The 15,366-nt window shown below is 38.6% G+C and overlaps 1 protein-coding gene across 6 annotated transcripts in view; it reads right to left on the reverse strand.

Moving 5' to 3' along the window:
* CSNK1G3 (casein kinase 1 gamma 3) overlaps positions 1-15,366 on the reverse strand; it is a 117,630-nt gene that overhangs the window by 57,485 nt on the left and 44,779 nt on the right. For all 6 annotated transcript variants that reach the window (XM_072860397.1, XM_072860396.1, XM_072860400.1 and 3 more), the window contains 2 exons: positions 7,613-7,761; positions 6,065-6,299 (listed from right to left, as the gene is read on the reverse strand). In XM_072860397.1, coding sequence (XP_072716498.1) covers positions 6,065-6,299; positions 7,613-7,761 — 384 coding nt within the window. The remainder of the gene's footprint in view (positions 1-6,064; positions 6,300-7,612; positions 7,762-15,366) is intronic.

Below are 15,366 nucleotides of genomic sequence, written 5' to 3' on the forward strand. Positions count from 1 at the left end.
TCTTCCTTTACTTGCAAAGGGTCACCAGACACTTCTGTAATGAGGAAAGGAACCACAGTGGCCATGATGCTATGGCAAACAGGGATGCTGATATTTAAACTGTCCGCTACTGAAATACATAACCAGTACCTTCTAATTTTGAGACATTTTCTGAGACTCAAATCAGCAGCTGAAGATGCACAAAACAGAATGAGGGTAACATCCTGATACTCTGAAGTATCAGTTGAAATAAGGAGAGATTCCTCCCCTCCTTTGCCTGGTCCACATGAAAACATGTGGGTAGACAGCTGAAAGCAAAGATAGCTGCCAGCTCTGAAGTAGCCAATAGCTAACAAAATCGATCTTTTGAGGCTATTGGTCACTGAATGTGGAAGATGAATATCAGATGGCTGACACTGAGTTTGGTCTTCCCCTTACATGCTGAAATTGCAGCCCTCTGATAGGGATAACTGAACACTTTGTGAATCAACCTCTGAAACATGACAGGTTTTTAGTGCAGTTTAGATTTCAATAAACTGAAAGGTTTGTTAGCTTTAATACCTGATGCTGAAGCCTGTAATTGTTCGTAATTTTCTTCATTATCCATTTGGTCTTCCTTTCCATGATAACTACTACCAATCATCATTCTTTCCTTCTACAAGTAAGCATCACCTTCAGTGGCCCAGCTTTTAATCTGCTGTCACACTGCAAGCTATATGTTTTAATCCCGGAATGTACAGTAAACTGCTACACAATTTCTTGTAAAATTTACTTCCATCAATTTATTTAAAACCTTTAAATTCTTGAACTTTTTATCACTGTATTCTACTTGAATAGAGAGAATAAACTATTTGGAATAAATACTAATAAACAATCTTTAAAGATATGGGTAATTTGCATTTTTTACACTGTAGATTGCTTTGCAGACACTAACTATGCCAAAGTGTGCATTAATGTATCTTTCAAAGGAAATCACTATTCATACTATTTTATAAAGATTATTTTTGCTTAAAAAAATCCTGCTCGTCAGTGAAGAGCTGAGTAGAAAAGTATGTGAAGAGACTGACATACTTCAGGTATTGAGAAAGGTCTGGAGAAGGAGAGAATGTCTTGGAATCTAAATATGGAAACCAGGGCTATTTAAGTACTTAAGTCAAAGTTCAAAACTTAGGCCCTTCTACTCCTCAGCTCTTTTGTCCCTGTCAACCTTGTTCACAAATGGCTTATTTGAAGGAAGGATGCTTCCAGAATTCATTTATATTATCAGAAAAGGAAGTCTGTAAGAATGATAACAAAAAAACCTACCCAAATTCAACTTGCCAGCAAAAGGAAGACATTGCTCACTTGTTTCATTTCATCTGTTCAACTACAACATGACAGTTAAACTTTGTTTGTTGATTAACTTCTTTATGTATGAAAGCTTTAGTCTTAAAAAAAGAAAAGCAAACTGGATAACTGTTTCACAGCTGCTCCATTACTTATAAACCCACTTACTAAGCTTAGCCAAGCAAGCTATATTCCAGGATGCTCATGGAGCCAAGAGTCTCAATAGCTTTTCACAAGACTTGGTTATAGTCTAGATATTAAAAGTGGTTCTTTGACAAACAATATGGTTGAAATTGGTGCATTCCTGATGCATAAGTACAAAGAATTACACTGGTGCTTCATATACTTAGCAGAAACTATGTCAAATATCTTCTACTTACTTTAATTAATTCTATACTTTCTACAGAAGGAATTCCAAAAAACTGAAAAGACAGGCACAAGAGCCCAATCTCCCACCTTTAAAAAAGGAATTTTGTATTATTTTCAGAACTTCTGCCTAAAAGCATACATATAAGGAAGGCAGCCACGCTGTGAAGATCATAGAAACATAGAATGCTTTGGATTGGAAGGGACCTTTACAGGTCATCTAGTCCAACCCCCCTGCAAGAGCAGGGTCAGCTTTAACTAGATCAGGTTGCTCAGAACCCCATCCAACCTGACCTTGAATGTTTCCAGGGATGGGGCCTCCACTACCTCTCTGGGAAACCTGTTCCAGTGCCTCACCACCCTCAATGCAAAAAATTTCTTTCTTAAATCCAGTCCAAATCTGCCCTCCCTTAGTCTAAAACCATTACTCCTTGTCCTGTCACAACAGGCCTTGCTAAAAAGTCTGTCCCCGTCTTTCCTATAGGCCCCCTTTAAGGACTGGAAGGCTGCTAGAAGGTCTGCCCAGAGCCTTCTCTTCTCCAGGCTGAACAACCCCAACTCTCTCAGCCTGTCCTCATAGGAGAGGTGCTCCAGCCCTTGGATCATTTTCGTGGCCCTCCTCTGGACCCGCTCCAACAGCTCCACGTCCTTCTTGTGCTGAAGGCTCCAGAGCTGGACGCAGTACTCCAGGTGGGGTCTCACCAGAGCAGAGTAGAGGGGCAGAATCACCTCCCTCGACCTGCTGGCCATGCTTGTTTTGATGCAGCCCAGGATACGGTTGGCCTTCTGGGCTGCAAGCGCACATTGTCGGGTCATGTCCAGCTTTTCATCCATCTGTACACCCAAGTCCTTTTCTGCAGGGCTGCTCTCGATCACATCACCCCCCAGCCTGTATTGAAACCGAGGATTGCCCCGGCCCAGGTGCAGGACCCTGCACTTGGCCTTGTTGAACCTCATGAGGTTCACACAGGCCCACTTCTCCAGCTTGTCCAGGTCCCTCTGGATGACATCCCGTCCTTCTGGCGTGTCAACTGCACCACTCAGCTTGGTGTCATCTGCAAACTTGCTGAGGGTGCACTCAATCTCACTGTCAATGTCATTGATGAAAATATTGAACAGCACTGGTCCCAGTACGGACACCTGAGAGACACCAGTTGTCACTGACCTCCATCTGGACATTGAGCCGTTGACTGCTACCCTCTGGAGGTGACCATCCAACCAATTCCTTATCCACTGAAAAGTCCACCCGTCAAATCCATATCTCTCTAATTTAGCAAGAAGAATGTTGCTGGGGACCGTGTCAAAGACTTTACAGAAGTCCAGATAGATGACATCCGTTGCTTTTCCCTTGTCCACTGATGTGGTAACTCCATCATAGAAAGCCACTAGATTGGTCAGGCAGGACTTGCCCTTGGTGAAGCCATGTTGGCTGTCTCGAATCACCTCCCTGTCCTTCAAGTGCCTCAGCATAGCTTCTAGGAGGATCTGTTCCATGATCTTCCCAGGAACAGAGGTGAGGCTGACAGGTCGGTAGTTCCCAGGGTCATCCTTTCTACCCTTTTTAAAAATGGGAACAATGTTTCCCTTCTTGCAGTCACCAGGGACTTCACCTGACTGCCATGACTTTTCAAATATCATGGAGAGTGGCTTGGCTACTACATCAGCCAGTTCCCTCAGAACTCTGGGATGCATCTCATCAGGTCCCATAGACTTATTTATGTTCACGTTCGTCAGGTGGTCACGAACCTGATCTTCCCTTACAGTGAGAGGGGCTTTACCCCACTGGTCCCCTACATGTTGTCCATTGACTCGGGACGGGTGAGGAGAGCAGTTGCCAGAGAAGACTAAAGCAAAAAAGTTGCTGAGTACCTCAGCCTTCTCCTCGTCTGTTGATACTAGGTCACCACTCTTGTTCATCACTGGAGGTATGCTTTCTTTAACTTTCCTTTTCTGGTTGATTTACCTGTAGAAGCCCTTCCTGTTATTCTTTGCATCCCTTGCCAAGTTCAGCTCCAGCTGTGCCTTGGCCTTCCTGACCCCATCCCTACGCAAGCGGGCAGCGTCCCTATACTCTTCCCAGGTTACCCGTCCCTGCTTCCACTGCCTGCGCAGTTCCCTCTTGCTCTTTTGTTTGACCAGCATGTCTTGACTCAGCCATGCTGGTCTCTTCCCTTCCTTGCCTGATTTCCTACATCTGGGGACTGAGAGCTCTTGTGTTTTATGGAAAGCATCCTTAAAGATCTGCCAGCTCTGTTCTGCTCCCCTGTCCCTGAGGACCATTTCCCAGGGGGTCCTACTAACTCCTTGAAGAGCTGGAAGTTTGCTTTCTTAAAATTTAGGGTCCTGACTATACTCCTCACCTGTCCCATATCCCTCAGGACTGTGAACTCCACCAATGTGTGATCACTGCAGCCTAGGCTGCCTCCAATCTTGACGTCGCTGATGAGCTCACTTGCATTGGTGACCATCAGGTCCAGTATCGCATCCGCTTAGGTAGGGGTGTCTATTACCTGGCTTAAGGCAAGGCAGTTACACATTAAACAGCACTTTTTCCATTTCCCTAAGAAAATATGAGGTTTTGTTCAATTTGAAAAAGCTTCACATTCTTTCCATTGCCTGGAGATGCTGCAAATTTCCCAAGTTTGCTGTCCTGAAGCACTGTTGAATGATGTTTCGTAAACACAGATCTACCTTTGCCATGGAATGCACTAAACAGTAATTATATATATCCTTTCTCTACGTTTTCATAGAAAAGGCATATCTGAAGCCAGTTTAGTAGTCAAAAAAGTTAGACAGGTCTTTCATCCCGATTTATTTTGAGACTAAGGCAGCCACCAAGAGAAAAGCAGGAATAGTCAGAAGAGCCTCATACTGATTAAGTAAAAAAATTTTTGTCTGTAGATGAGGTAATGGCTGAACACACATGCCTAATTATTCTCCTTCAAAGGAAATCTGTTATGACTTTATTATAAAAAAATACATTAAGTTGAACCACATTTGAGTGCTGGAGCATGTCCAAAGAAGGGTAACAAAGCTGATGAAGGGTCTAGAGCACAAGTCTTATGAGGAGCAGCTGAGGGAACTGGGGTTGTTTAGTCTGGAGAAAAAGAAGGCTCGGGGAGACCTTACCGGCCTCTACAGCTACCTGAAAGGAGGTTGTAGTGAGGTGGGTGTGGGTCTCTCCTCCCAAGTAACAAGCCATAGGACAAGAGGAAATGGCCTCAAGTTGCATCAGGGGAGGTTTAGATTGGATATTAGGAAAAATTTCTTCACCAAAGGGGTTCTCAAGCACTGGAACAGGCTGCCCAGAGAAGTGGTTGAGTCACCATCCCTGGAGGTATTTAAGACTTGTAGACATGGTGTTTAGGGACATGGTTTAGCAATGAACTTGGCAATGCTAGGTTAACAGTTGGACCTGATGATCTTAAAGGTCTTTTCCAACCTAAATGATTCTATGATTCCACATGTTAACATAATTTCATCAGCTACAGCTGCTAACCACAAGCTACTATGGTCTGATTTTATTGATAAAACACCTTGCTATTATCTGGGATATGTGAATCATTTCTCACTGGCCATATCAACATGAAGTACCTTTGAAGTGTAAGTATTGTGCAACATTTTTAATGACCAATTGAAAAAGCAACCTAATTAGTGATTACCATGCAATGATATGCAACTGGTTTACACAAATTTGAAGGTGTCAAACCTGTTTTCACTAGAAAACCTCTATATAACTGGAATAAACAAGGACCGCTTTGAGTGCTCACACACCTTTTTCCAGCTAAATTTATTCATTCAATAATAACAACAACTTACCTCTCTACATATATCCTGTCATTTCTTTAGCTCATCATATTTACGACACTAGCATAACCTTTAACTACTCTGACAAAGCCTCATTAACAGTATAAGCATTTAAAAAAAATAAATCAAGAAATCAGCATCAAATGTAAACAACTTTTATTGTACTACATGGTGCATTTCAAAGGGATCAAAAAACTGGCAAGGTAGCGTTGAAAGCCTATGTTGTTGCAATCTACTCCCTTTGATTATCTTTAATAAGCACATCTACTTCCCACCCACCCCGCCATGGTATACTTCTCATGTGAAGATGTTGTGATACAAAAAGATACACCTCATCTTTCTTTTATGGATATCTAACAAAAATGACATCATTATTTGCTGAGACATGACCATGATGATTAGAGACCCAGAGAACCTTATCCCCATAAATAGCAATTCCGTAAGGACAAACTAAAATTTTGCACAGTACACAAAACTTGCAGTTCTTAATGACTACAGACTGAAGAAAAATTACAACTTGAAAACATGATTTCAGACAAATGACAGCTGTTGAATTATTGTTTCTGCACTTAAAAAGCACACGTACCTTTTCCTAAATGTGTATTTATACTCATGTATCTAGCTGTTCCTGTAAGGCTCTTGTGTTCTCGATATGGTATGTGCTTCTTTGTTTCTGCATCTATATACTCCTTTGCCAAACCAAAATCTATAATATGAATAATTTGCTGGGTTTTGTTTCCAGGTCGTCCTATTAAGAAGTTCTCAGGTTTTACATCTCTGTATATCAAGTTCTTTGAATGGACATATTCCATACGAGAAATCTTTAATAAAAGGAAAAAATGACAGAAAGTTTAGTTTAAGCTTCAGGTTGCCACATTAAATTGTGGCAGAAGCTAAATATCTTACATTGACTTTATGTTTAGAGGAAATCACCCTTTCTATCGCCTTAAAAACAAAGGCTATTGCTCTTAACAAGGTAACTCCCAGTTAAAGTCAATGAAAATTGTACACATCCCCGAAGGAGATACACCACATTGTGTACTGGAAACTTTCACACTGGACTTTAGACATGAATCAGTATATAACAGAAGTTATCTTCTTTAAGAACAGCTGGCACCAAGTATATTTTGTGCACATTAAAACTATAACCAGAAATTATATTAAGCAGTGAGCAGCAAAGTTCCATGTAGATCTGTTACATATTAAAGGTATAAATGAGAGAAGCACTGAAAGGTCACCAATATGCATATAACCTCCATTATAGCTGGATCGCTTTCTATCAAAATTTATATGTTCAGAAAGGAACAGCAAGTATTAAATAAAGATGATCTTTGGATCTGTGATGATTTGGGCATTTTAAAAAAAATGAACTTTGTCATTTTGGCTGTAAATAAGCTGAGTATGTCTATGTGTCTACAGTTGCAGGCCTATTATCCAATTACAGTTTTGTCTTAAACAGCTATTTTTACCCCTCCTGGGTAAAAATATCACTACCTATTGAGGGAATTGGAGGTTCAGTACCATTAATATTTCATAAGGACTTATTTAAAACACACTGTATCAAGGTAAACATGCAAAGCCTTATTTCTCTTTCTCTCTCTTTCTACTTCCACCCACCCTCAGGTGGGAACCAAATCAGGAAATATTCAAAAAAGGAAGAAATCCTTCACTGAATAATTTTGTGCTATTTTAGTATTTCTGGAAGGGTTTGAGGGATTTTTTGTTTGCTTGCTTGCTTGCTTTCCAAGAATGCCCAGGAAAAATATTTATGCTATTTAGGGGTCCCATCATCCAACTGTTTTCATGGATTAAAATTATTTTTATTTCATGAAGGTTTTCTTTTTAATTGAGTATGTCAAACTAAAATTCATGATTTCAGGTTATGCTTATGAGAACTCAGAAGACACAATGAAACTACATTCATGCAATGACTCTTGAAAAACTAGAACAAAGTAAATGAAAGTGACATAAGACAGTCTTTCTGATAAAACTGTATCCCAGGCTCTTTAGAAGCCACAAACACCAATTTAAAACATAGGAAGTGCAAATCTCTTAAGTGAAATAAGCATTTAATCCATTGAAGACTGACTTAGTTACTCTAATGAACTCTCAAATTAACATCTATGCTACTTACCAACTGTATGGCTATCATAAGAACGGTTTTAAGAGAAAAAGTCCTACCACACAAGTCAAATAAATCTTCCAGACTAGGTCCAAGTAGTTCTAGCACCATAGCATTATATTTGCCACATGGGCCAAAATAGTAAACCTGAGGTATTCCATCTGTAAAATGAAGACACAAAGTAATTATAAGGGGTTAAATAAGATTAATGAACACACCAATAACATTTCTACACAATTTCAAGTGGATCTGAAGTTAAAAATACATTTTTCACACAAAAGCAACAATAAAACCTCGTAAAAACTACAGGTAAAAGATACAACAGGAGTAATGAACGTAGTACCAGTTTCATTAAATATTTTATGAATATTACATGTTTGACTTGTGAAAGATTTAAAACTTTTTATAAAAAATAAAAAACAGAACCTGTTAGGTTTTGTAACAGTAAATTGAAACAGGATTTCAAAAAAGTATGAAGAGAGGTTTAAAAAAGCTCCTTTTCTAAGAAATAGGCATTTAAATTAAACTTTTTAAATTAAGGCTATGACAAACCTACATTCAGGAATAAAACCACCTTATCTATAGAAATAATTCAAAAATCCAAAAGAGAGTAATGAATCCCCAAAGTTTAGTGAGACATTAAGTCAAGTTTTAGATGCATCATCAAAATAAAAATACCATAGATGACAAACTGTTACAGTCATCACTTGTTAGTATTAATTTTTTTCCAAATACAAGCATTTTCTACTTAATTTGCACTGGAAGGCTTGTCCTGTCTTCTCTTCCTCCATTAATTTTGGTTTCTGTTTAAATAGCACATAAAAGAAAAAATTTTTTCTTAAATGTGAGTTAGTCCATTAAAAATCTCAACACCACAGAGTGGAAGTTTCGGTGTTTGGGGTTTTTTTTTTACCTAGATTTCTAGTAAAATGTATGCTAGATTGAGATTTATTAATTCAAACCATATGAAGGACAGAGATTTTTTTAATGTAATCATAAGAATAGATGGCAAAGGGAATTTTAGAAGTCTCAAGGGGAACCTATGATAAAGATTCACCCTAATTTTATTTCTGAAGTATCACACCAGACACCACTCTTAACTTCTTAAATTCTTTCAAAAATTCATGTCCAGAAAGAATCCATTAAATTCTGTTCTTACTGTCAAATCATTAAAATGATTTAGAAGAAAAAGATCTTTGAATAAAACACAATTTCCCATTTAAAATTTTATACTAACAAACACAAATTTTTAAATTTTAGGGGGGGTTTTTGTTAGAAAATTATTAAAATAAAAATTAAGTTCAGAACAAAACATGCATCATTTCCAAACACAATATATGGGAACAAAAATATCCCACTGTGTGTTCAGGCAACAATCTCTTAAATACTCTGTAAACAGGTATAAAATACATCTACTAGGAGGGCAAAAGGCAACTTTAGTGCTAAAGCTACATTTGTTTTCAAATCTTGCATGGAGTCTAAAATGTGAACTGTCACTCTGATACCTTATTAGTCTAACATTTTTCCTGATGTAAAATACGTGTTATATTGTCCAACACAAAACACTTTGAAGAATATGTTAATTTGCTGTTCATAAAAACTGTAAAAACCAGAAGACTGTATTATTGTGTTGAAAATTTGATTTTTGTTGAGTTTTCTATGGCAGCATTCCAGAAACCCTGGCAGGAACACACTTACAGTACACGTTTCCTCAGACAGCTGGTGATACCGAGGCCATAAATGTCTTGAAAACTAGGGCTAAAAGTCACATGCATTGCACTGAGAAGATTCCCTTACTACCTAGTCTGTTACCAGAATCATTGAACAAAGGTCTCCTGATGTGCACAGCTTAGTCTACAAAAAGTACATGTTACCTGAAAAAATTACTTCTGTTCTTTCCCCTGAATGGAAGCACAATAAGCATGTTCACATAACAAGGCTTCTCCTTGCACAGCAGGAGAATCAGTTAAATATGTTTAACAAATCAGTTAAAGGTATCTAAACCTTTAGTAGAGACATAACCAACTTTCAGTTTAAGTTAGCAGCGCACATAAGATCACCCATTTCATTAGAAAGTGCTTCCTGAAAGAATATTTGGCAAAAATGCGGCATCGAAAGAGTGGAAATGTTCTTTAATATTCTCAGGCACTGCATTTACAATTACGCTAGCAACAATGCCACGTTCTATCTTCATGTTCATATAACTTCATACATACTTGTATACTTTATCAATACAATGAATAGCACATATATTCAAAAAATTAATACAAAAATATTCGGCACTTCTGGACTTTATAGCTTTATATAAACACCTGCCGTAAGAAGCCAGGCAATCCAGAAGTTTGAAAATATCAATATTTAAAGCCTTAAGATCCAATTTTACTTTCGCCTTTTTGTACATATCCATTGCGTGACTACATGTAAAAATAACTTGGTATCATTGCCTCTATTCATCTTGCACTTCCTCATATGCACAGGACCTCTTCCTCATTCATCAGAATAAATTTGGTTCACTTAAGGAAGCTAAATTCCAAGGTTTTTTTGCTCTTCAGCATGTATCCTCTGTGTCTCATTTACTCTAAATATTCAATACTCTGAAAACGTGTTTTTCCTTTCATGTGAGTTTCTGCTATTGTGTCCATTGTTACAATACAGTACTATACAGAACTAAAAAAATCTATTTCTAGAATACCCTAATGAAACACCGGATTTCACCTTCCTTCTCTGTAAATCAAACATAAGTTTAAAAATAAAAACATCCCTAACTCTGGATGTTTTTTGAGGTACATCAAGTCTCAAGTTTTTCATACTTTACTACAGTGCTACTTACACTCAGGGTACAGACTTGTAATTGTGTCCACGACACCTCTGAGTAAAAAAAAAACCCACACCTTACTCTCTTAGCACAACTAAAAGCAAATGAATGCAGCATTTTTTAAGAGTATTTTCACTAATCTCTTTTCCTACAAGTGAGAATAATGAAAACATAACCCCTAAAAATCCAGTTTAACTGTTAATTTCCTGAAGACTAGAGCTTCCATTTATTTTTAAATATGCATAATCATACCTATGTCTATACTAATAAACTTAACGTGCATAATCATACCTATTTCAGAAAGACTTCACAAGAGTAGCTTATTGCTACTAATGAAGGAGCACAGACCACATTGCACACTACATCAGAACGTGGTACAAGGTAGCATTTTAATTTTAAAAAGACCACCCCTAATTATCAGAATATGGATCAGAAAAGATATTTGTACACATAAGGGGATGATATAACTCTAGAACTCAAGTTTTCTGCCTCCACTTTCTGGTATGGTGGAATTAGACATGGAAATGTGGATATATCTGCAGCAGCAAATTACGTTATCCAGCAGATGTATAGAAATGTAAGTTAAAAAAAAAAACAAAAAACCACACAACCAAAAAACCAGAAGACACCAAAACCACCAAACCACCTGAGCATATCAAGAGAAAGAAAAGCACTGGGAATTTGGAAGAAAGAGCACCACTTGTAATGGCCTGAGACATATTCTGAGAATTTCTGTTCTTATATTTGCACATTTAAACTCCAAAATATTCTCAACACAAGTTAGTCTCCTCTATTACCACTGCATCTGCTCTCTGTGTCTCTTTATAACATTTTAAAATATTTAATACACTTCAACACAGAAGCCAGAAGACTATTGGGCTTTGTCTAGATTTGTAGAACTTGTTGGCATGACTACATGCTAGTAAAAGAGGAAATATTTGTAGAAAGGAATTTGTGACATTGTCAGATTTGTAAGCAGAGTTGCTAATTTCAGAAGTGTGTTTATAGGAGATGTCAAAAAACACCCTTTAACATTTTATTCTACCACATCATACCATGAGAACACCACAGCAACTCCTGTTAAGTATACATCCAGGGCAAGGAGTTAGTGTTTCAGCTGTGATCAGTTTCATTTTATTTAACATGGCAAGAACAGTACTTATTCTACCTATAACACTTGATCTTCTGATTAGACGAAAACTCCAGAATACCCCAAAATTGTTTAACATGTTGTTACTAACTTATGCAAGGCTTATGGAGTATTATGGAGTACTTATGGAGTATTATGTCTAAAATTCCCCATGTTTATAAAATAATTTTATATTAACAGTTCAAACTACTAGAAGTTTGGGGGTTTATTTTTTAAATCAAAATAGTCTCACTGCTTTTGCTTAAAAACAATAAACTAACATCATTCCGTTATTTGCATTATTTCTTCCATGTCTCTAGATCTCCAGAAGAAAAGTCATAAAGTAACATGTTACTAATAAAGAGTATCTGGGGTTTTTTCCCCCACAACAGAGATATAAATGTAAGCTCTTTTATATAAACCTTTAAGGAAAATAGGGTAACTTAGAAAATCAAAGAAACTTTCATTTCTAGGAAATGAAGAATTCACCCTTTTGTTGACAGGATATTCCAACACTTATTACCAATTAAGAGTGTGTATTTTATTTCCATTTTGAATTAGTCTAGCTTCAACCATTGAAGCCCTTTGGTGTAAGAATACAAGAAGGAAATACTGTGAACTTGTAAGACACACCCCAGTCTTTCTGCAAAATTAAAGTTAGTGTTCTTATGTATCTTGCTCAATAATATACTTTGATTACTATTCAACCCTTTCTATTAGCTTGACAGATCTTCTGCCCCATTCTCAAAAATCCTTTTTAAAAAGAAGTATGCCCCCAAATTATGTGCAGAATTCAATGCCTGTCACACTAATGTCACTATAAAGTTACAAGTAACTTCCTATTCTTCCGCCAATGAAGAAACTTACCTGTGGCCAGAAAAGAGTATCACATACTCCTACTACATTAACACTAAAACATCCAATTCCTTTCTAGGTTTACAACTCTCCATACAGTATCCTTATTTTCAGATATGAGTCACATTTGCTTATCCCTAGATATTTATACTTGCTCACAAGTAAAACACTTTCATTTGAATGGACTCAATTTACTAAAGACATCTACAATGCTTTATGTGACTGCCCTGTCATAAAATTGTAAATCCATTTTAAACCAATATGACTTTCAATTCATGACAAAAATCAAGAAAGTCTTGACTGGAAATTCACTACTTGAATATTGCTTGGATTCCAGTTTCTTTCTCTAGAAACGTTAATTTTCATTAGCCACCTAAAACATTGCTGCTGTACACCAGTGGTCTCCAAAATAAAGTGCACACACCCAAAAAGTGCACAAGACTATCCACTGGGGTGCTGGAAAAAATATGAGAACTTATATTTATTTTTTATCTAAAAATAAGAAACTAAGCCTTGCTAATATTAAATGTACAGCTTGACACTGGAGCCCTCACTCAGATGGTTGTCTCGCATATGGTACACACAGCAGATATCCTGGCAGAAAAGCGGGAATGTGGAGGCGATGACAGTAGCATACTTGTTTGTTCACTCACTTCTGGCTTATTGCAGTTTACATGTGCCCAGTAAAGTGGATTTATGGATTACATTGTCTAATTTTCACTAAACTACCCCTCACAAAACAGACAAGTGGCTTAAAACGATTCCTACAAAGAAACCACACATTGAAGATAATGCTACTAATGCTAGCACAAGCAAACAAGAAAACAGCAGAGCTGACACTTCTACTCCTTGTACGAGCTTGTTTTCAAGAATTTCTTGAAAAGCTAACTACAGAAGACTACCGCTTTGTGTTTACCAGATCAAGAAAACTGCATTAAATATTCCATATAAATTACCAACCTGTGATAAAAATTGTGCATCATCAAAATATCAACGTCAAAAATATTATCAAAACATCATTAAAATAATCATCAAAATATCAAATAAGGGGCACATATCCTCCATTAATAATTTTTTCCATAACTGTATACATTGTAATCCCTCCAGTATTTTACTATTAGTAAGTCAGACTTATACTTTGTTTTATATTCAGAGAGTAGAAAAGGAAAACAAGTGTTTTCTTTTCTCCTGTTCCCAGATTCTTAGCACTGAGTAATGAGTTACTGAATAGAACCACCTCTGTCATCTGTCAAGACTAGTTTACCACTCAAATGCTTTAGTCCACCATGCCTAGGCATATGATGTCCAGAAAGTTTCTAAAGCTGACAGGTCTGATTTTATAACAATGGCAAGATAAAAACATTAGAATAAAGAAAACATTATTGGTAGATTACAATTGTATCTGTCAAACATCTTTAAAATAAAGAAAATCAAGTAGAAATTATTTCTAGTTTTATTGGGTTTGTATGGCAAGGTTTTGGTAGCGGGGGAGGCTGCAGGGGTGGCTTCTGTGAGAAGCTGCTTGAAGCTTCCCCCATGTCCGATAGAGCCAATGCCAGCCGGCTCCAAGACGGACCTGCTGCTGGCCAAGGCCAAGCCCATCAGCAACAGTGGTAGCACCTCTGGGATAACATAGTTAAGAAGAGGGAAAAAAACCTGTGCAACGGCAACTGCAGCTGAAGAGAGGAGCGAGAATATGTGAAAGAAACAACTCTGCAGACACCAAGGTCAGTGAAGAAGGAGGAGGAGGTGATCCAGGCACCAGAGCAGAGATTCCCCTGCAATCTGAGGTGAAGACCATGGTGAGGCAGGCTGTCCCCTGCAGCCCATGGAGGTCCACGGTGGAGCAGATTCCACCTGCAGCCCGTGGAGGGCCCCATGCCAGAGCAGGTGGATTCCTGAAGGGAGGCCATGACCCCATGGGAAGCCCGCGCTGGAGCAGGCTCCCGGCAGGACCTGTGGACCCATGGAGAGAGGAGCCCAACGCTGGAGCAGGTTTGCTGGCAGGACTCGTGAACCCGTGGGGGACCCACGCTGGAACAGTCTGCTCCTGAAGGACTGCACCCTCTGGAAGGGACCCACACTGGAGCAGATCCTGAAAAACTGCAGCCTGTGGGAAGGACTCACATTGGAGAAGTTCGTGGAGGACTCTCTCCCATGGGCGGAACCCCACGCTGGAGCAGGGGAAGAGTGTGAGGAGTCCTCCCCCTGAGGAGGAAGGAGCAGCAGAGACAACGTGTGATGAACTAACCGCAACCCCCATTCCCCGTCCCCCTGTGCCGCTGGGGGGGAGGAGGTAGAGGAATTGGGAGTGAAGTTGAGCCTGGGAAGAAGGGAGGGGTGAGGAGAAGGTGTTTTAAGATTTAGTTTTTATTTTCTCATTATCCTACTGTGATTTGACTGGCAATAAATTAAATTAATTTTTCCCCAAGTCGAGTCCGTTTTGCCCACGACAGTAATTGGTGAGTGATATCCCTGTCCTTATCTTGACCCACGAGCCTTTCGCTATATTTTCTCTCCCCTGTCTAGCTGAGGAGGGGAGTGACAGAGCGGATTTGGTGGGCACTGGGCATCCAGCCAGGGTCAACCCACCACACTAGTTTATGACCGTTATCCACGTTGGCTGCTATCTTTTTCAAGAACTTCAGCATCAAACCTTATTTAAGCCCGAGGCTACATGCTGTTCACTGCAATTATCTAATGCCATATAAATAATGACTAGCATTGAACACTGATTTGTATCTTAAAGCAAAAATTCCAGCTACTTGCTTTAACACAGATACTACATAGTAGCCTCACTTATTGCCCATGTGTGTCCTCATTCAGAAAAGAAAAAATTAATTTGATAAACACGCAGTAGAGACTGACTGTCAAAGAAACATGTAACACACAGGTCAATGACAATACCACTTGTACTTAACCTTGTGTTCCCAGTCTATCACTGACTTAATTTTGAACCGTATCTTG

This window comes from Ciconia boyciana, chromosome 4 (assembly GCF_034638445.1).
Source record: "Ciconia boyciana chromosome 4, ASM3463844v1, whole genome shotgun sequence".
Lineage (NCBI taxonomy): Eukaryota > Metazoa > Chordata > Aves > Ciconiiformes > Ciconiidae > Ciconia > Ciconia boyciana.